The sequence below is a fragment of the Pseudophryne corroboree genome, chromosome 8 (assembly GCF_028390025.1).
Source record: "Pseudophryne corroboree isolate aPseCor3 chromosome 8, aPseCor3.hap2, whole genome shotgun sequence".
Lineage (NCBI taxonomy): Eukaryota > Metazoa > Chordata > Amphibia > Anura > Myobatrachidae > Pseudophryne > Pseudophryne corroboree.
The window spans coordinates 411,524,883-411,546,052 of record NC_086451.1 but is presented as its reverse complement, the minus strand read 5'-3'; the positions used below and the strand labels follow the sequence as shown (position 1 = coordinate 411,546,052).

General features: G+C 45.7%; 1 protein-coding gene across 1 annotated transcript in view; it reads right to left on the bottom strand.

The window, feature by feature from the left end:
• LOC134949352 (calpain-2 catalytic subunit-like) overlaps window positions 1-21,170 on the bottom strand; it is a 266,498-nt gene that overhangs the window by 38,271 nt on the left and 207,057 nt on the right. The window contains exons 21-24 of the mRNA XM_063937866.1: window positions 11,981-12,050; window positions 11,462-11,580; window positions 9,799-9,932; window positions 1,109-1,277 (exon numbers count right to left, since the gene is read on the bottom strand). Coding sequence (XP_063793936.1) covers window positions 1,109-1,277; window positions 9,799-9,932; window positions 11,462-11,580; window positions 11,981-12,050 — 492 coding nt within the window. The remainder of the gene's footprint in view (window positions 1-1,108; window positions 1,278-9,798; window positions 9,933-11,461; window positions 11,581-11,980; window positions 12,051-21,170) is intronic.

The following is a 21,170-nucleotide window of genomic DNA, read 5'->3' as shown; positions in this document are numbered from 1 at the left end:
TTATATACAGTGTTCCCGTAGTAATGTATGTCGTGTGTGTGTATGTATGCTATGTTATCCCCAGTGTCCAGCATTCAAGAATGGCAACCACCCCTCAACCTTCCTATACTTGTGAGGGTGACATTATATAAATCCCCACCAGCTGCTAGCTCCCCATGTGCAGAGGCCAAGGTATGACCCCATCTAGAAACCAGCTTCTGGAGCAGGGAGCCACTTACTTTGTCCCCACATACCCGGTATTCAGTCCAGTACCATTTCTTACCACCTGATGGCGCTGGTGGCATGAGGTCCCTCTGAAGGCATCCCTTGGTGAAGGGAGGACCTCCCTAGCCTACTTTAGGTCTCCAGCAGCTGCTAAGGCTACCGAGATTCCAGCCCAACTCATGCATGAACTTTAAAACATCTGAGCATCCATATAGGCTACAGGTGTACAGGGACGGAGAAGCTTAGATTATAGAGGAAAATTGCTCTAGTGCTCCAGCCTCCAGGCACCCCTTTATGCCTCAGTGGCCCAGTGTTACCCACATGAGAAATCACTGTTTGATACATCCGCCCCTAGGTGTTTTCCCATCCAGTGGGTTACATCTGTACCATCACAGGTTCTAGAATCCTGAGAACTCTTTGTGCCTTCCAGACAGAAGTTTCATAAACTGTACAATTCAAGGCCTGATAGATTAGGCTAACCGACCTGAGGAGAAAGTAGATCCTTTATCTGGATAATAGTGCGGTGTATTCATGTGAGAAGTAGTATATGTGTCATCATTACCCTAGAAACCTGAGGAGGGGACTATTTGAAAACACTTTCTTCACAAATTGGACCAGTGTTATTTATGAGTTTGAATTCCGTTTTTTCTTTTATCTTAGTATATTAATAAATTCATGTTATTGCTTTTAACATTCGTCTGGTCTGTATCTATTAAAAAGATTTCCTAAATTGCTTATTGCATAAGTTCTGGGTTCTGGGTTCTGCCTCACCTCCCTGCTAAGGTATGAGGCAGTGTCGGTGGGGGTGAAACACCCGGGCTTGCTATGCATCTCCAGAGCTAGCACCGACACCACTGTGACACAGTAACATTCCCACCACTCCTGGAAGAGTCTCCTATCTTACATTGATTGAGGCTCCCATGAGCGACCTTTTCTCTACGGCTGTCTGGATGATCTTATATAGGTTTGGAGGAGGAGTTTTCAGGTCCACGCTTTCATCCACTCCTCCCGTGAAATCCACAAAGGCTTCATTCACCCATCCTCCATTCAGAGCCTCATAGGACCCGTTCAGCCTGTGAACAAACACGATTCTATTAAGCATTTACCTTTGATTAATCAGCAGCTTCCCTCTTACCTAATATTTTTTTTTTATTTGTTAATTCTTTATATAAATAAACAGAAGCCATTAATAATATATATGGTCACCTCAGGCTTCGGCAACATAAAGAACCAGGGATGATTTTTTTTAGTATCTTGGGAAAATCGAATGTGATGTTACTGTATCGATATTTTTATTTTAGTAAAATTATATATAAAATCATATGAGAGACATACTGTATGTGTTTTAATATATTTATGTTGATTTAATTGATTTTATGAGGAGTTTTCCAATTGTCTCTCAAGATGTAAATTGCATTTTGATGTTTTTATTTCTGGATCATTTAATATCTTTGTTGTGCTAATAATAACTAGTAGGGCTCAATTCAATTAGACGTGATGCGGGTGAGTGCACCTCATTTCACCCCTTCGTGGCCCGATCTCACCCTGGGCCCATTAATTCTTGGACGCAGACCTATGGATCTGGGAACAAAAACCAGTGAGTCTGGAGCTACCTTAAGTGTGGCATACAGCTGCACTTACACTCCCAGAATTTCGGGGGTGAGTCTAATTAAATCTACCCCCTTACGTTCAATATTTGAGTAAATAAGAATTTACTCACCGGTAATTCTATTTCTCGTAGTCCGTAGTGGATGCTGGGACTCCGTAAGGACCATGGGGAATAGCGGCTCCGCAGGAGACTGGGCACAACTATAAAGAAAGCTTTAGACTACTGGTGTGCACTGGCTCCTCCCACTATGACCCTCCTCCAGACTTCAGTTAGGATACTGTGCCCGGAAGAGCTGACACAATAAGGAAGGATTTTGAATCCCGGGTAAGACTCATACCAGCCACACCAATCACACCGTATAACTCGTGATACAATACCCAGTTAACAGTATGATAACAACTGAGCCTCTCAACAGATGGCTCAACAGTAACCCTTTAGTTAAACAATAACTATATACAAGTATTGCAGACAATCCGCACTTGGGATGGGCGCCCAGCATCCACTACGGACTACGAGAAATAGAATTACCGGTGAGTAAATTCTTATTTTCTCTGACGTCCTAAGTGGATGCTGGGACTCCGTAAAGACCATGGGGATTATACCAAAGCTCTCAAACGGGCGGGAGAGTGCGGATGACTCTGCAGCACCGAATGGGCAAACTCTAGGTCCTCCTCAGCCAGGGTGTCAAACTTGTAGAATTTTGCAAATGTGTTTGACCCCAACCAAGTAGCTGCTCGGCAAAGTTGTAGAGCCGAGACCCCTCGGGCAGCCGCCCAAGAAGAGCCCACCTTCCTCGTGGAATGGGCTTTCACTGATTTAGGATGCGGCAGTCCAGCCGCCGAATGTGCAAGCTGAATCGTACTACAGATCCAGCGAGCAATAGTCTGCTTGGAAGCAGGTGCACCCAACTTGTTGGGCGCATACAGGATAAATAGCGATTCAGTCTTTCTGACTCCAGCTGTCCTGGAAACATAGACTTTCAGGGCCCTGACTACGTCCAACAACTTGGAAGCCTCCAAGTCTTTAGTAGCCGCAGGCACCACGATAGGTTGGTTCAGATGAAAAGCTGATAACACTTTAGGGAGAAACTGGGGACGAGTCCTCAATTCTGCCCTATCCATATGGAAAATCAGATAAGGGCTTTTACATGACAAAGCCGCCAATTCTGATACACGTCTGTCCGAAGCCAAGGCCAACAACATGACCACTTTCCACGTGAGATATTTCAAATCCACGGTTTTTAGTGGCTCAAACCAATGTGACTTTAGGAAATCCAACACCACGTTGAGATCCCAAGGTGCCACTGGAGGCACAAAAGGGGGCTGAATATGCAGCACTCCCTTAACAAAAGTCTGAACTTCAGGTAGTGAAGCCAGTTCTCTCTGGAAGAAAATCGATAGGGCTGAAATCTGGACCTTAATGGAACCCAATTTTAGGCCCGTAGTCACCCCTGACTGCAGGAAGTGCAGAAATCGACCAAGCTGAAATTCCTCCGTTGGGGCCTTTCTGGCCTCACACCACGCAACATATTTTCGCCAAATGCGGTGATAATGGTTTGCGGTAACTTCTTTCCTAGCTTTAATCAGCGTAGGAATGACTTCCTCCGGAATGCCCTTTTCCTTCAGGATCCGGTTTTCAACCGCCATGCCGTCAAACGCAGCCGCGGTAAGTCTTGGAACAGACAGGGCCCCTGCTGTAGCAGGTCCTGTCTGAGCGGCAGAGGCCATGGGTCCTCTGAGATCATTTCTTGAAGTTCCGGGTACCAAGCTCTTCTTGGCCAATCCGGAACAATGAGTATAGTTCTCTTACTCCTCTTCTCCTTATTATCCTCAGTACCTTTGGTATGAGAGGAAGAGGAGGGAACACATAAACCGACCGGTACACGCACGGTGTCACTAGAGCGTCCACAGCTATCGCCTGAGGGTCTCTCGACCTGGCGCAATATCTTTCTAGCTTTTTGTTTAGGCGGGACGCCATCATGTCCACCTGTGGCCTTTCCCAACGGTTTACAATCATTTGGAATACTTCTGGATGAAGTCCCCACTCTCCCGGGTGGAGGTCGTGCCTGCTGAGGAAGTCTGCTTCCCAGTTGTCCACTCCCGGAATGAACACTGCTGACAGTGCTAACACGTGATTTTCCGCCCATCGGAGAATCCTTGTGGCTTCTGCCATCGCCGTCCTGCTTCTTGTGCCGCCCTGTCGGTTTACATGGGCGACCGCCGTGATGTTGTCTGACTGGATCAGTACCGGCTGGTTTTGAAGCAGGGGTTTTGCCTGACTTAGGGCATTGTAAATGGCCCTCAGTTCCAGAATATTTATGTGCAGGGAAGTCTCCTGACTTGACCATAGTCCTTGGAAGTTACTTCCCTGTGTGACTGCCCCCCAGCCTCGAAGGCTGGCATCCGTGGTCACCAGGACCCAGTCCTGTATGCCGAATCTGCGGCCCTCTTGAAGATGAGCACTCTGCAGCCACCACAGCAGAGACACCCTGGTCCTTGGAGACAGGGTTATCAGCCGATGCATCTGAAGATGCGATCTGGACCACTTGTCCAATAGGTCCCACTGAAAAGTTCTTGCATGGAACCTGCCGAATGGAATTGCTTCGTAGGAAGCTACCATCTTTCCCAGGATCCGCGTGCAGTGATGCACCGACACCTGTTTTGTTTTTAGGAGGCCTCTGACTAGAGATGACAGCTCCTTGGCCTTCTCCTCCGGGAGAAACACTTTTTTCTGTTCTGTGTCCAGAACCATCCCCAGGAACAGTAGACGTGTCGTAGGGATCAGCTGTGACTTTGGAATATTTAGAACCCAGCCGTGCTGTTGTAGCACCTCCCGAGATAGTGCTACCCCGACCAACAACTGCTCCCTGGACCTCGCCTTTATCAGGAGATCGTCCAAGTACGGGATAATTAAAACTCCCTTCTTTCGAAGGAGTATCATCATTTCGGCCATTACCATGGTAAAGACCCTCGGAGCCGTGGATAGACCGAACGGCAACGTCTGGAATTGGTAATGACAATCCTGTACCACAAATCTGAGGTACTCCTGGTGAGGATGGTAAATGGGGACATGCAGGTAAGCATCCTTGATGTCCAGTGATACCATGTAATCCCCCTCGTCCAGGCTTGCAATAATCGCCCTGAGCGATTCCATCTTGAACTTGAATTTTTTTATATATGTGTTCAAGGATTTCAAATTTAAAATGGGTCTCACCGAACCGACCGGTTTCGGTACCACAAACATTGTGGAATAGTAACCCCGTCCTTGTTGAAGTAGGGGCACCTTTACTATCACCTGTTGTGAATACAGCTTGTGAATTGCCCGTAACACTGCCTCCCTGCCTGAGGGAGTGGTTGGTAAGGCAGATTTGAGGAAACGGCGGGGGGGAGACGTCTCGAATTCCAGCTTGTACCCCTGAGATACTATTTGAAAGATCCAGGGATCCACCCGTGAGCGAGCCCACTGATTGCTGAAATATTTGAGACGGGCCCCCACCGTACCTGGCTCCGCCTGTGGAGCCCCAGCGTCATGCTGTGGACTTAGAGGAAGCGGGGGAGGACTTTTGCTCCTGGGAACTGGCTGTATGCTGCAGCTTTTTTCCCCCTACCTCTGCCTCTGGGCAGAAAGGACGCGCCCTTAACCCGCTTGCCCCTATTGGGCCGAAAGGACTGTACCTGATAATACGGTGCTTTCTTTGGCTGTGAGGGAACATGGGGTAAAAATGTAGACTTCCCAGCTGTTGCTGTGGAAACGAGATCCGAGAGACCATCCCCGAACAACTCCTCACCCTTATAAGGCAGAACTTCCATGTGCCTTTTGGAATCTGCATCTCCTGTCCACTGCCGAGTCCATAACCCTCACCTGGCAGAAATGGACATTGCACTAATTTTGGATGCCAGCCGGCAAATATCCCTCTGTGCATCCCTCATGTATTAAAGTGCGTCTTTAATATGCTCTACGGTTAGCAATATAGTGTCCCTGTCTAGGGTATCAATATTTTCCGACAGGGAATCTGACCACGCAGCTGCAGCACTGCACATCCATGCTGACGCAATAGCTGGTCTCAGTATAACACCTGTGTGTGTATATATAGAATTCAGGATAGCCTCCTGCTTTCTATCAGCAGATTCCTTCAGGGCGGCCGTATCCGGAGACGGTAGTGCCACCTTCTTTGACAAGCGTGTGAGCGCTTTATCCACCCTAGGGGATGTTTCCCAGCGTGACCTATCCTCTGGCGGGAAAGGGTACGCCATTAGTAACCTCTTAGAAATTACCAGTTTCTTATCAGGAGAAGCCCCCGCTTCTTCACACACGTCATTTAACTCCTCAGATGGAGGAAAAGCTACTGGTAGTTTTTTCTCTCCAAACATAATACCCTTTTTTGTGGTACCGGGGGTAACATCAGAAATGTGCAACACATTTTTCATTGCCTCAATCATGTAACGTGTGGCCCTATTGGAAGTTACATTAGTCTCATCGTCGTCGACACTGGAGTCAGTATCCGTGTCGACATCTGTGTCTGCCATCTGAGGTAGCGGGCGTTTTAGAGCCCCTGATGGCTTTTGAGACGCCTGGGCAGGCACAGGCTGAGAAGCCGGCTGTCTCATAGTAGGTATGTCGTCAAACCTTTTATGCAAGGAGTCGACACTGTCGCGTAATTCCTTCCACAGAACCATCCACTCAGGTGTCGACCCCGCAGGGGGTGACATCACATTTACAGGCATTTGCTCCGCCTCCACATAAGCCTCCTCATCAAACATGTCGACACAGCCGTACCGACACACTGCATACACACAGGGAATGCTCTGACAGAGGACAGGACCCCACAAAGCCCTTTGGGGAGACAGAGAGAGAGTATGCCAGCACACACCAGAGCGCTATATAATACAGGGACTAACTGAATTATATCCCCTTATAGCTGCTATATATATATATATATACTGCGCCTAAATTTAGTGCCCCCCCTCTCTTTTTTACCCTTCTGTAGTTGTAGACTGCAGGGGAGAGCCAGGGAGCTTCCTTCCAGCGGAGCTGTGAGGGAAAAATGGCGCCAGTGTGCTGAGGGAGTTAGCCCCGCCCCTTTTTCGGCGGACTTCTCCCGCGTTTTTGAAACTCTGGCAGGGGTATTAATTTACACCTATGTAGCCTCTGGGACTATATATGGTGTATATTTGCCAGCCAAGGTGTGTAATATTGCCCTCAGGGCTTCCCCCCCCCCAGCGCCCTGCACCCATCAGTGACCGGAGTGTGAGGTGTACATGAGGAGCAATGGCGCACAGCTGCAGTGCTGTGCGCTACCTTGGTGAAGACCGAAGTCTTCCGCCGCCGATTTTCCGGACCTCTTCATGCTTCTGGCTCTGTAAGGGGGACGGCGGCGCGGCTCCGGGAACGAACATCAAGGTTGGGTCCTGCGGTCGATCCCTCTGGAGCTAATGGTGTCCAGTAGCCTAAGAAGCCCAAGCTACCACCAGTTAGGTAGGTTCGCTTCTTCTCCCCTTAGTCCCTCGCTGCAGTGAGTCTGTTGCCAGCAGATCTCACTGTAAAATAAAAAACCTAAATATACTTTCTTTCTAGGAGCTCAGGAGAGCCCCTAGTGTGCATCCAGCTCAGCCGGGCACAAGATTCTAACTGAAGTCTGGAGGAGGGTCATAGTGGGAGGAGCCAGTGCACACCAGTAGTCTAAAGCTTTGTTTATAGTTGTGCCCAGTCTCCTGCGGAGCCGCTATTCCCCATGGTCCTTACGGAGTCCCAGCATCCACTTAGGACGTCAGAGAAAACCACTTTATGGACACACTTTGCACTTTATATGTTTCCTGTCACCCTGAGCCCTTGTCGTCTCCTGAAACCCAGAGTAGCAGTGGAAATAACTTGTTATACGAACCATCAAAATTATGCAGCCAGGAAACACAAGAGGAAGAAGGATTGCAAGAAAATATCTGCAAATCCAACGGTACCGTAAGTGCGGTATATACTTGCACTTACTCGCGGGGCAAGAACTTCTCCCCTAATTGAACTCAGCCATATTAATATTATTATTATTAAATTTTATCTATAAGGCGCCACATGTGTTTCGCAGCGCCGTACAAAGGACAGTACAGGGAGACAAAACAGGGCCGGTTCCGGGGATTCTGGCGCCCCGGGCGGCATTAGGGGGTGTGGCTTCATACAGGGGGCGTGGTCAGGACCTTTTCTGCGCGGTGCGCGATGCCGTCAACGCGCACCGCACATCATTACAGTGAAGGTCCTCTCCAGAAGGGAAATTAGACTCGTAGCGTCTAGTTTCCCGTCACAGCGGGCAGCCCACGAAGGGAAACTAGACGCGTAGCGTCTAGTTTCCCTTCACAACGGACAGCGGCCCGCGGCAGCGGGGGGCACCACAGCAGCAGCGGATCTTGCCATGGTGCGGCGCCCTCCGGGCAAAAGTCCTGCTTGCCCGTGGCAAGATCCGCTACTGAGACAAAACATAGCATTTCAGTAAATAAATAACAGAAAGAGTACAGGTAACAGAGCACCACACGTTCTCTAGACATAATACAGCTAAGATGTAAGTATTGATGGAGTGATCATCGTACTACTAGAGGCTGGTGGCCATAGATGGAGATGAGCCTTTACTAGCAGGATAAAGATGGTCGTTGAGTAGGGGAGAGCTGCGAGTGAAATGTGTCGAGACGAGGGCTTAGATAACAAGAGGAAAGAGGGCCCTGCTCTGAAGAGCTAACAATCTAGTGGGGAGGGGCGACAGACAGATGACAAGAGGTGCAGGCAAGTGGGAGGTAGCCTAATGGCAGTATTCAAGCAAAGCTGGGAATGTTCACGGCATGAGGCAGGGGGGTGGAGGCGCGGCTTCAGATAGAGGTTGTGTGATCCTTGTGCAGCAGTCACAGAAAGGGTTATTCTCTGCAGCTTGTCACTCAACTTACATTGTTACTTTTATTTTATTTTTTGCAGTAAACTGAGCTGGGAGCTGTAACTCACAGACCAGCTGCAATAATAACAGAACCAACATTTCTATATTCCAGTATAGTAAATGTAATTCTCAGTAAGTGCCCCTGAGAGCTGCGCCACACCAATTATGTAATACTGTATATTGGATTTAATTCTCAGTATATGTTACGGACAGCTGCACATTACCACTTGTGGAATCCTTTGTAGAGTATGTAATTCTCATCATATGTCACTGACAGCTGCACAGTACCACTTGAGGAATGCTTTGTAGAGTATTTAATTCTCAGTATATGTCACTGACCGCTGCGCCACAGAACTTCTGTAATACTGTATACTGGATGTAATTCTCAGTATACAGTATTACAGAAGCACTCCCCATAGTATATCATGTTTACTGCAATGCTCTCTTGTCTTTTATGGTCATAACAGCAATGCTCTCTGTATTATCTGGCTGTCACTGCGATGCTCTCTGTATTATACAGAGGTCACTGCGATGTTCCCTGTATTATATGGGTGTCACTGATGCTTTCTGATTTATATGGTGCTCAATATATTGTCTGCATTATATGGTAGTCACTATAATATTTTCTACATTATCTAGCAGTCAGTATGATGCTCGCCACCTAACATGTGCTTAGAATGCCCACTCTGCAGCTGATTCTGAGTTGTGAACACAGCAAGAAAGAGCAAGCAACTGTGCATCTTGGTAAATCCGAGCTGTGCTGCAGTTGGGGTTGATGTTTATGTGCAGAGAGATTTAGTTGTGAGAACATTGTATCCACATATTTAAGCTTCCATCGAATTCTGCATGCACAGTACAAAACTGTAGACTCCCTATCTGAAGTTTGGCTTTGTGAGAACACCCGCTGCATCTTAACCACGCCCTTTCTATCCCAAGCGGAGATGCAATTTAAATGTATAGTACACAACTCTGCATCACTCTTATTTGTGTACGCTTGGTTTTGGGACATTAGCAGTGGGAACGAATGTCCGCTCACATTGGCATCGACCCCTTATATTCTCTAACACCTGTCACTCACTTGGCATACGCCTTTTCCAGCAGGGCCGGCCAGAATTCACTCTTCTCTGCGGAAGAGACAAACACCAGCTCTCCATTCTTCGTGGGCAGACGGTCGTCAACCACAACATCAACCCACTCGCCATACTGCCAGAACTGGAGGGCACAGAAGACCACATATTAATAATGGAGAGAATAATGTTCATGGTTCACTGTAAAACTATTATTCAGACAAGTTTATAAATTGGATAAAACATTAGGGAACCACAAATGAATCATTGTGAGCGGGTGCTTGCAGTGGGCGCGGTGGCGATCGCCTGCCCTCAGACTACCATGAGTGTCAGCTGTCACACATCTCACTTGACCCACCATGGTTAGTGCTCTGAGCATATGACTATTGGTACAACTCCATGTAGGGGGCCCGGATCCAGTAAGTCAGCAAGGGGCACAGATGCTGGAAAACCCAGAACCACCCACCTCTAGATAGGAAGCAGGTGGAACGGGCATGGTGGAACTGAGCTGAATTCAAAAGGCGGTCTCAGTCTCTGGGCTGGGGCACAGAAGCAGGAATTTGGGAGAACAGTTAGGCCGCCAGCATGATGATGCTCTAAGGGCATTCTACTACACCTGGCAGGTGACCTCAAGGTCACAGCAGAGACTGAGGTAGTAAGTGTACGTGGTTTAAAGGGAAACCTTATAAGGAGCTGTGGCTCTATGTATGCGTGGGCATGCGGTCAATTTACCAACAATCAAAATCCTGACGGTCAAAATACCGACAACAATTGACCGGCGTTCAAAATCCTGACAAGGTCAAAATACGGACAAAGTAAAAATACCGACATTTAAAATGTTGACAGATCAAAAAGTCGACATGAGTTTTTCATGACTTGTTCATACTTTACCATCCCAGTGTACCTGGAAGGGGAATATAATAGTGCCCGAAACATGGCGGGCATACACAACAACATCAATATGAAAAACTTGTGTCGACATTTTAACCTGTCGACAATTTAAGTGTCTGTATTTTGACCTTGTCTGTATTTTAAATGTCGGTATTTTGACCCTCTGGATTTTGATTGTAGGTATTTCATACTAAACCCGTTTGCATGTACATGATGTTGGCTGCCATCTCACATGCAGAGATGCACTAAGCAAATGTGTGTCATTTGAATGAATGGTATGTCCTAGAATAGACCATTTCTATTAGGTATGCTGCACACATGGAGAATAAAATAAGGGGGAAGAGGCTAATTTAAGTCAAACAGGCAGCTGTTATACAACAGGAATTACCACTGGCAGAACTATTTGTGAGGTGTAAACCTGGGCACACAATACTCGTCGGGTGCCGCTGATCCGATAAACATGACGGAACAATAATCGGACCTGCGCCCATACTCACTGAGCAATTTTTCTGCTCAGTGTGTACATTCTTTTTAACTCTAAAATGGGATTGGGAGGTCAGGAACAATATAATGAGTAACACATGCGATATATCGTGCATCCAATTAAAACCGCTTAAACGCTCCTGCATACACACTAGGCAGTTATCGGGCTGATCATCCAGTTATTTATCGGCTAGTTGGCCCTATAATTGGAAGAAATTGGATAGTCTCAATGTGACCGCCGGTATTCCATACCAAACTCCACTAATTGCAGCAAGCACTACAATATTCAAACAGTCTCACCTGAAAATGGAACAGTCCAGCATATTCCTTATCAAAACTCTGCCTGGGAGGAACCACGCGCTCCATGAGTAGGGGGTAAAGTGTCAGAGATGCCGCAGCAGCCAGAAACCAGCAATTACCTGAGAACAGCAAAACCATAGATCAAAAACTTTTAACCTCAACACAATAGAGACTAGTCACACTCTATAGTAACTTACTTATATCTTAGACTCCCCCTACTGAAACGGTGGACAACAGGCAGGTTTCAAGCCTCTACCTGCGGCCCACAGCTACTTCCTGATTTTTTTTGTCAGATTTGTTTGTTATTGATTGTAATACTTGTGTAAAATGTCTGCTATGTTATTGCAGACAGATGTATCTTTTTATAATGAAATATATTGTTTTAACCAATTTGCTGCCTTTTTTTAAATAATAGGGCCGTTCATGGTCAAGTTTTCAGGAAAAAATGCAGCCAAAATGGCAGCTGGATCTGATGATGATGTTGTCATATCACACACATTACTGTGGAACCACACTTACCCAGCTCTCCCTGGCGTATATCTGTCCATTTCATATCCTCACAGATGAACTTGGGATGTTGGCAGATCTCCTGAGACAAACAGACAGAGAGGATCAGTCATCAAATACCATATATATATCACCCTAGTCTCGGAAAGTCATTGCATCGACTTTAAATCAATGATGGGGAAGAAGAGCTGAGATTTTTTTTACGGGTTTTTTGTTAATTTGGACACAACAAAAGTTACATCAAAACAAAAGAGAAAAAAACTGAAGCACAGTAGCAGTCACACAAACAAATTATACAATTAATAAAATAACAGAGGCAAAAACACAACAATATCCAAATTTATAGGGTTGAGTAACCTCTATCTATTACTAGCTGCGCAGGAATTGTGTTTGATAACCGCTGGCTCAATTTGTGTATATTTTTTCTGTAATACCAGAGGCAGCTGCAGCAAATGGCATGCAGTAACACAGTGCAGACCAAAGACAAAGATACCAAAAGGCACAACATATAGAAACAAACTGTGGAATTGTGTAGAAACATTAAAAAAGGATAAAAGAAGAACATTAAAAAACAAACGTAAGAGATGTATGTACTGTAGTAAACAAAGGAGTTGACAGGGAAGACAGGGATTAGGGAAGGACAAGGGGGACAGCTGGAAAGGTGCCGGAAAGGCAGTAGGGAGTGCAAAAAAACAATAAAAAGGGTATCTTATCAAAAAAGAGCAAGTAAAGTGCAATGGGAACACTAAAAGTCACAGACAAGGGGTTAGAATAGGAGGTCTGACAGTACATGGGAGAGTGGGAGGGGGGATTTTGGAAACATTGCCCTAGATGCCAAACCTGCGGAAATTTGTAAGATCTGTTATTAAAATAGATGGTTATTTTTTCCATACCTGTCAGATATCAATCACTCAGCGAAGGGAAGGGACTTCAGGTCCTCTCCAGTGGGAAGCAATTAAACACCTAGCAGCATTTAGAAATTAGAATCTGAACCGCCAGTTTGTCAGCAGAATTGTCCACAGCAACATGTGGTAGACCAGGGATCTTTAAGGCTGCATTCACTACCTTACTAAGCAAATCCTCAATCTTGTCCCAAAATAATGATATTTTGGGGCTGTACCAAAAGACATGGATGACGGAACACCCCCTCCAAAACTGAAAAGGGGGACAGGCTTAAACATTTGGTTAAATCTAATGGGATCTAGATGCCACCTATAGTATATCTTAAAAGCATGTTCCTTTGCCAGCAAAGATATAGACATTTTGGAGACACACTCTTGAATGGTGGTCCAGGATTTCTCATCAGGAAGAGGACCCAAGTCTATCTCCCACTAAAGTTCAAACGATGGGACAGGAAGTTGCATAGAATATGTGTATAGAGCACAGATATCATTCCTAAGTCAGTCAGTAGATCTGAGATTGGAATATACTGTACACATCTATTTATACAAATGTCATTCACCACCGCCCATATATACCATGACTAGTTGGACTACCAGCGCAGCCAGATACTTCTAACTGCTGGAGAACAAGTAAATTAAGAGGGAACAAACTCCCTTCTCAAAATATAGCAAATAATGTGTATTGTGTTCATTGTTTAGGTTGGCAGTGACATATGGGACTTATGGAACTTTTGTTGATGGGTAAATAAAAAAAACTTTAATGTATGACTTATTGGAAGCTATAAGAGAAACACCTATCTGTTTTTACTTTGAGGAAGAAACTACACTTTAGATGTAGGATGTGGGAAGCACAAAGGGACCACGTAAGGCAATGACAGGAGCAATTATCCCCAAGTCCATAAGAAAGAGGGTAAGGCCCAAAATTTTCCTGGACGGAGCCCGCTGATAAATTGGAAGTTTATGGATAAGGAATATCAGCAAACATTTTGAAGAAGTCTGAGCGGGCTGAATGGAGAGGCGTGAATGTGGCGCCATTACAATATGAAGGACAGGTAATCACATTATTCACTTTTAGTTTATCTCATCGAAGTCCACTGAAAACGTTTCCACAATTTGGCACATAAATGTATTTTAAAGCTGTTTTGAAGAAAGCAGGGATCACCAAAACCAAGCTCTTTTGGGACATGCTCCTTCATCTATCGGGACTCACACAGAGCAAAATTCTCCACATCTATCAAGAGAGGACAGAAAATCAAGTGGCTTGACAAAAGTTGGTTGAATAGTGCTGAGTTAGCCATAATTTGAAGGAGACTTTCAAGTGGAAATACATGCAGATAGGAATTGTTTAATCAAGGTCTTAGATCACCCCAGGGAGGAATCAGAGGGCTGGCACTTTGGAAAAAACGTAAACTGGTTTAGTCCTGCATTACCTTTAGATGTAAGTGTCAGGAGGAGTAGCTACTGGCTGCCACTGACATGGTTAGGAAAAAAGTGAACTATCTTTTACTGTACTACTATGTGGTACATGCAGACCTAAAATACAGTTAGCAACGATTAGTTAGAGAATTATAGTGTGCCCTCATCTCTATATAGGTAACAATGGTACATTTCACAGATGTATTAAGCCTGGAGAAGTGATAAAGCAGTGATAAATGCAAGGTGATAAGGCACCAGCCAATCAGCCCCAATTGTAAATTGACAACTAGGAGCTGACTAGCTGGTGCATTATCACTTGCACTTATCGCTGCTTTATCACTTCTCCAGGCTTAATACATCTGCCCCAGAGTGAGATTGGGGGGGGGGGGACACAGTCTTCCTTTTCATAGTGGTGGCACTGTGTCTCTCTATACCTTGCAGTAGGTTAAATGTAGAATAATAATAATAATATTATTATTATTATTATTATTATTATTATTATTATTATCATCTTTGATTTAGGGTACCGCAATGTTCCTCAGCTTTGTACATAGTGGTAATACAAATGATATACATAATTACATAAACTACAGTATAATTCTAATAACAACAAACTTTAAAAGTAGTAATAGAAGAAGGGTAACATAGAAAGGCAATATAATGCAAGTAAAATCACAGAAGGCATTAAGAAGGATTGGGGGGGAAGGGGGGTATGCGGAGGGATCAGGCAGTGAATTGGAAGGCATCTGTGAATAAGTGAGCCCTGAGGGAACGTTTGAAGCACTGGAGTCTGACAGAGCAGGAAAGAGTATTACAAAGAATGGGTGTGGAAGGTTTGGAGGCAGGAGTGAGTGGTGGTTATCAGAAGAGAGAAAAAACGTCAATCACTGCCGATCAGAGGGGGCAGGGTGGAGTGTGGAGGCCACGGAGATGAGATTGGAGATGTAGTGGGAGATGTGGGTGCAGGGTTTGATGGTAAGAGTGAGGGGTATTATGAATTGGATTCTGCAGAGGGCAGTGAGCCGGAACAGAATGGTATGAGAAAATAAGATATATCTAGCTGGATACCATAAGCAAGAAAGATAAGTGGTTTGGTAGCACACAGAGAGAGAGAGAGAGAGGAAGGGTCTAACACTAGTGATGTTCCAGAGATGGAAATGAGAGGTGTAGGTGAGAGACTGGATGTAGAGCCTGACAGAGATATGAGACAAGAGTGATGCCCAAGCAGCAGACTTGAGGAACTAATGACATCGTGGAACTGTTGCTAGTGAGGTAGCAGTGGGGAGGATGGAAGACAATGTGTTCAGTTAGACATATTTAGCTTGAGAAGAGAGTTGAAGAGATTACTCAGTGAGGAGGTGTAGAGTGACAAGAGCATGGGTCGGAGGATGGAGCCATGAGGGACCTCAAAAGGAAGTGGGGAAGGAGGAGGTGTAAGTACAGCTGAGGGGAAATAAGTTGGAGAGATATGAAGAGGACCAAGAGATGGCAGTGTCACAAAGACCAGGAGAATGAAGGCAACAGAGTACTGTACATGACTCTGGTCCATGGTGTCAAAGGCTGCAGAAAGGATAAGCATGGAAAAATTACCCTTGTATTTAGCGGTAAGAAGATTACTGGCTTTGTACTACAAAAGTTCTGGGCACATCTTGGGGTACCTCGCACTCCCCCAATGTGAGATAGACATATCCATAATGTTAAATGTTCATGCGCTCCCTTCAGAGGGGACATGGTGGTGCCCATATTCCAAAACATAAAATGTTGGCTGGTTTTGCTTAAAGTCACCAAAATGTCAATAAAGGGATATAACCCAAGTGAAAACAAATGTTTTATCAAATACTGACTAATATGATAGCAGAGCCAATATTATGGAATGAAGTCATACCTGTAATCAGCCTGTAATGCTGATAGCTTTGAATTTGCGGCTGTGAAAGGCATATGGTGTTTGAGAAAGGACTCGTGACGGTCTGTACAAGTTAGCTTAGTAATGTTTGATCTATTCAAGAGGTCATAAAACACAATATGAAACGGAAAATATTCTAACCATGTGCCATTTACAAGGCATAATTTTAAATTTGTTTAACTCTAATAAGTTCTGTGCTTGAGTCCGTAAACAGCTCGGTAAGCCGTATGCAAATAATAACCATCCCTTCACTGCGTTAATATTTTAATTGGCAGAGTGCAGCCATGCGGTGTGGTAACCCTTGCACTGCCAGGTAGGAAAGGGAGGTATTGTATGTACGTACTAAAGTTTGTAGGTGATCCTAAAGACACAAGGCACGTTACATCTGTAGGTGGGGTGGTGGCAGAGTGGTTCTCGAGTGTGGGGCTTATTTGGCATGTGAGGTCTCTCAATTTTAGAACCTGTGTAAAATTAAAGTGAGACATTGAATGGTGAAAGCAACAGCTAACACCATGTGTAGAAAGAATGTACTGTAACAACTCACCAAAGGAAACTGAGCGCCGCAATTTGTAGAACCGGCCCTGGTTGTACTCAAATATCTTATGACTCATTGGGGTGCCTTAGAATTAAAGGGGGTCATTCTGAGTTGATCGCTCGCTAGCAACTTTTTGCTGCGCTGTGATCAGATATTCGCCGCCTATGGGGGAGTGTATTTTTGCTTTGCAAGTGTGTGAACGCTGTTGCAGCCGACGGCACAAAAAAAGATTTTTGCAGTTTCTGAGTAGCTCTGGACTTACTCAGCCGCAGACCTTTTGGTGCCGGAATTGACGTCAGACACCCGCCCTGCAAACGCTTGGACACGCCTGCGTTTTTCCAAACACTCCCAGAAAACGGTCAGTTGACACCCACAAACGCCCTCTTTCTGTCAATCACCTTGCAATCTGCTGTGTGAATGGATTCTTCCTTAAATCCATCGCCCAGCACCGATCCTCTTTGTACCCGTACGACGCGCCTGCGCATTGCGATGCATACACATGCGCAGATTTGCTGAGATTTAACCTGATCGCAGTGCTGCAAAAAGTTGCTACCGAGCGATCAACTCGGAATGACCCCCAAAGCAGGTCTGCCTACTTTAAATAGCTTCTCTCCGGGAGAAGCCCGGAGAGGAGACGCAGCAGGAGACTTCAGGGAGTGGGGCCGGGCTGTGACATCATTAAGCCCTGCCCCACATCGGGAAACACAGCGATTCGCGGGTCCGCAATTCGCGTCATTTTAACCCCTTCCCCACCCCAGGGACTCGTGAATACGGCAGTGTATCTCTTCATCCTGCCCGCATCACTAGGGTTCGAGCAGGAAGCGGGAGACCTGCCTACTCTTCTGGGGGTGCGGGGGGGCTACCCAAAAAAACAGGAGCCTCCCGCAGCTTCCGGGAGAGTAGGCAAGTATGCCCCAAAGTGCTGTTGATGATATTATTTTTGGGGGGGCAGTAAGGATGGTGTATAGTTAGCATTACTGCCTCACAGCACTGAGGTCATGGGTTCAATCCCCACCATGGCGCTAACTGTGTGGAGTTTGTATATTCTCCCCGTACTTGCGTGAGTTTCCTCCGGGTACGCAGGTTTCCACCCACAATCCAAAAATATACAGATTGGTTATTTGGCTCCCAACTAAAATGAAACCCAGCATGGACGTGTGTGCGTGTACATGTGGTAGGGAAAATAGATTGTAAGCCCCACTGGGGCACGGACTGATGTGAATGGCCAAATATTCTCTGTAAAGCGCTGCGGAATATGTGTGCGCTATATAAATAGCTGGTAATAAATAATGATTATGTTGGAGATTGCTATTAACCTTTCGTCTCCTCCCAGCTCTCCATTGTGCCTGCGATCCCTTTCATTAAAGCCTCAATAGAAGACCCAACCTGAAACGGCCAGCTGGTGTACATGTGAACAATTATAAGCATACATAAATAGAGCAAACATGCCTTTATTGTAGTTAGTGAGATGTTACATAAAGGTGGAGCAGGTCCTGCTGAACTCGTCTGGCTATTCTCCACGTACCTGTATCTATGTCATAACACTGAGCCTGCATCCGTCCGCTGTAACACTACCCGCACAGCACCTTCTGTGGTATTATATCATGTGCACATTGTTCTGTACAGGTCATCTTGTTTAAACCGGTCGCAGCTTTCATGGTAATCACATGACATTCTGTGAGCTTTTAGGGGTGTATTTATGAAAGGGTGAAAATCCCTTCTCCCTGTACATCAGGGGGCACTACCCGCGACAGCAGTTACACCTGATGGTGATGATTCGTATCACTGGGATGCAGTCAATTTACCGACAATCAAAATTCCGACGGTCAAAATACCAACAGCAAATGACCGACAGTCAAAATCTCGACAAGGTCAAAATCCCAACATGGTCAAAATACCGACATTTATAATGTCGACAGGTCAAAAAGCCGACATGAGTTTTTCATTATTTTTTCATTGAAACCGACTTGTTCATACTTTACTATCCCAGTGGACCTGGACGGGGAATATAATAGTGTGCCGAGCGCAGCGAGCCATGCGAGGGGGACGCGGTACACTTATATTGTGTCCATGTCGACCTATGTTGGACATACACTCCAAAAACAATGAAAACATGTGTCGGCATTTTGACCTGTTGACATTTGAAATGTCAGTATTTTGACCTTGTCGGTATTTTAAATGTCGGTATTTTGTCCATGTCGGGATTTTGACCCTGTCGGGATTTTGGCCGTCAGTCAATTGCTGTCGGGATTTTGATTGTCGGTACTTCATACCGATCCCGTATCACCACAACTGGTGGCAAAATCATTTTACCCACTAAGGGGCATATTTTATCATCACATATTGTTAACATAAACATTAAGATAATTGTGCTTTTCACACTAATTTCATGTAATTTAAGTATCTCCAGAATATATTAAAGCCATATAGGGGGAGATTTCGCAAAAATCTCCTCCAATACTTCATAATCCCAAATGTATTTATTATTTATTAATGAACAGTTTCTTATATAGCGCAGCAATAAGTAACAGTAATAGAACTCAATTTGGTAAAAACAGACAGACATAGAGGTAGGAAGGCCCTGCTCTGTAATGTCATGTATTGTCACCAATATACACTGAACGATGTAGCGTGCAACCACGCAATATATCGTATAGTGGTCGCATTCAGCGGTGTGCCGTTATTTCCTGGATCGTACCATTGGGTAAGCAGCATGCCCGATGGGACAACCAGGGGAATGAGCTACGGGAGCGCGCAATCGTCCATACATTTTAGGTGATATGGACAATATATTAATCCGATGTGCGTCGTAACGATATATCGGATGTCATACAGTATGGTCTCATGTGTACCCAGCCTTACTGTAAGGGGAACTGCAGATGTATCAAGGTCCAACTGTGATTGAGTTTTGGAAATAGCACTACAAAGCTAATGTCATGATAAGATGGGGCTAGCAGAGGCTTTCTTCCGAGTCTGTGGGGCCTATTTACCAAAGTACATTTCTGGGATATCCCCTGAAAATGCCCATTTTGGGGGGATATCTGCAAATTTATAGTATGCCCTGGTATTGAGATATCTGCTGCGATCCCCCATTTTCTATCACAATAGCCGCTCCCGTAGGTGTCTACGGGGGCTACAATTTCTGAGATTTACTATACTCCAGAACGTGAATCATTCCAAGCTCCGCCCTGGTAGCTGATGCCATCTTTAGATGACGTTAGTTATTGTAGTCTATGGGCTACTTACTGCAGAAGTTACCAGGAGAGGGATCCTCAGGATCTCTCCTTGATGATGGGCACTTGCACACGTGTAGTCTGATGACTGTATGCACAGTAGGCTGCCGGGGGTCCCGAAGCACAAATCAAAGTGATTACATCAGCGATCACTTTGCATCAGAGTATCCCAAACTCCGCTATTACAGTACAGGTTTTAAGGATACTCAAACAGAAATATCCTTTAAAACTTGGACTGTAGTAGTATGAGAAACTCTTCTTTACATTATACATCACAGGGACGATGTCTCTGCATGTCATTATTGATACATCTGGGCGGTACAGAATTTCTTATTGCACGAATAGTGGCAATCACAAATTCTAATTGTCAGGCCAAAATACCAATAACTAATAAATGGGTCCCTACAAGTGTGAGCGGGATCTTTTCAGATCCCCACTCTACACCCCCCCCCCTCCCCCCTTCCCCCAAAACCTTCTCTCTGCTACTCCTCCTCTTCACTGGGCCCTGCTTCCTGCACAAAGTAACCAAGTACTGGGACTGTTACAATATTCCCTTGTACTGTATATACAAAAAAACACGTCATTTTAAAATAAACAATGTATTGCTGAGCACATGCAGATCCAGGGGATCCGTCCTGATCGCACTAACGATCGCTTAACTTTCATTTGCCAGCGGCTTCCACACTATGTGGCTAATTCAGTAAGGATTGCAAATTCTGCTAATTAGAAGAATTTGCAATCCTTCTGTTCGCATGCTAGAGGCCGCCCAGCCTGCTAACCCCCGCCTCCCCCTCCTTGAACAAGCAGAAATTGCAATTGCTAGCAGAAATTAAGGATGCCTCCTGCCGGTTCAGCTTAGCTGAGCCCGCAGGAGGCCCGCCGCCATGTTTCCGAACGTGGCGGCTGCATGTGACATCACGCAGCCGCTGCGATTACGCCCCCACTCGTGTCGCACCCCCCCCCCCCCATTTGCTTGCCTCCTCCCCCGCAACGCTCTGTCACCGCACTGGAAACGGAGCGTTGCCGCCCCCCCCCGCCCCCACCCACAACAGCCTCTGCCTGATTGACATGCAGAGGCGACGGCATTTTCTGCGCACACTGCGATCCAACCCCAATTAGCCCCTCAGTGTGGTGAGTACTGGTACTTTTTGTGGATTGTGGCTGCAATGACCAAAGCCATCTTCTGCGGCTGCTTTGCTGTCGAAAATAAGAT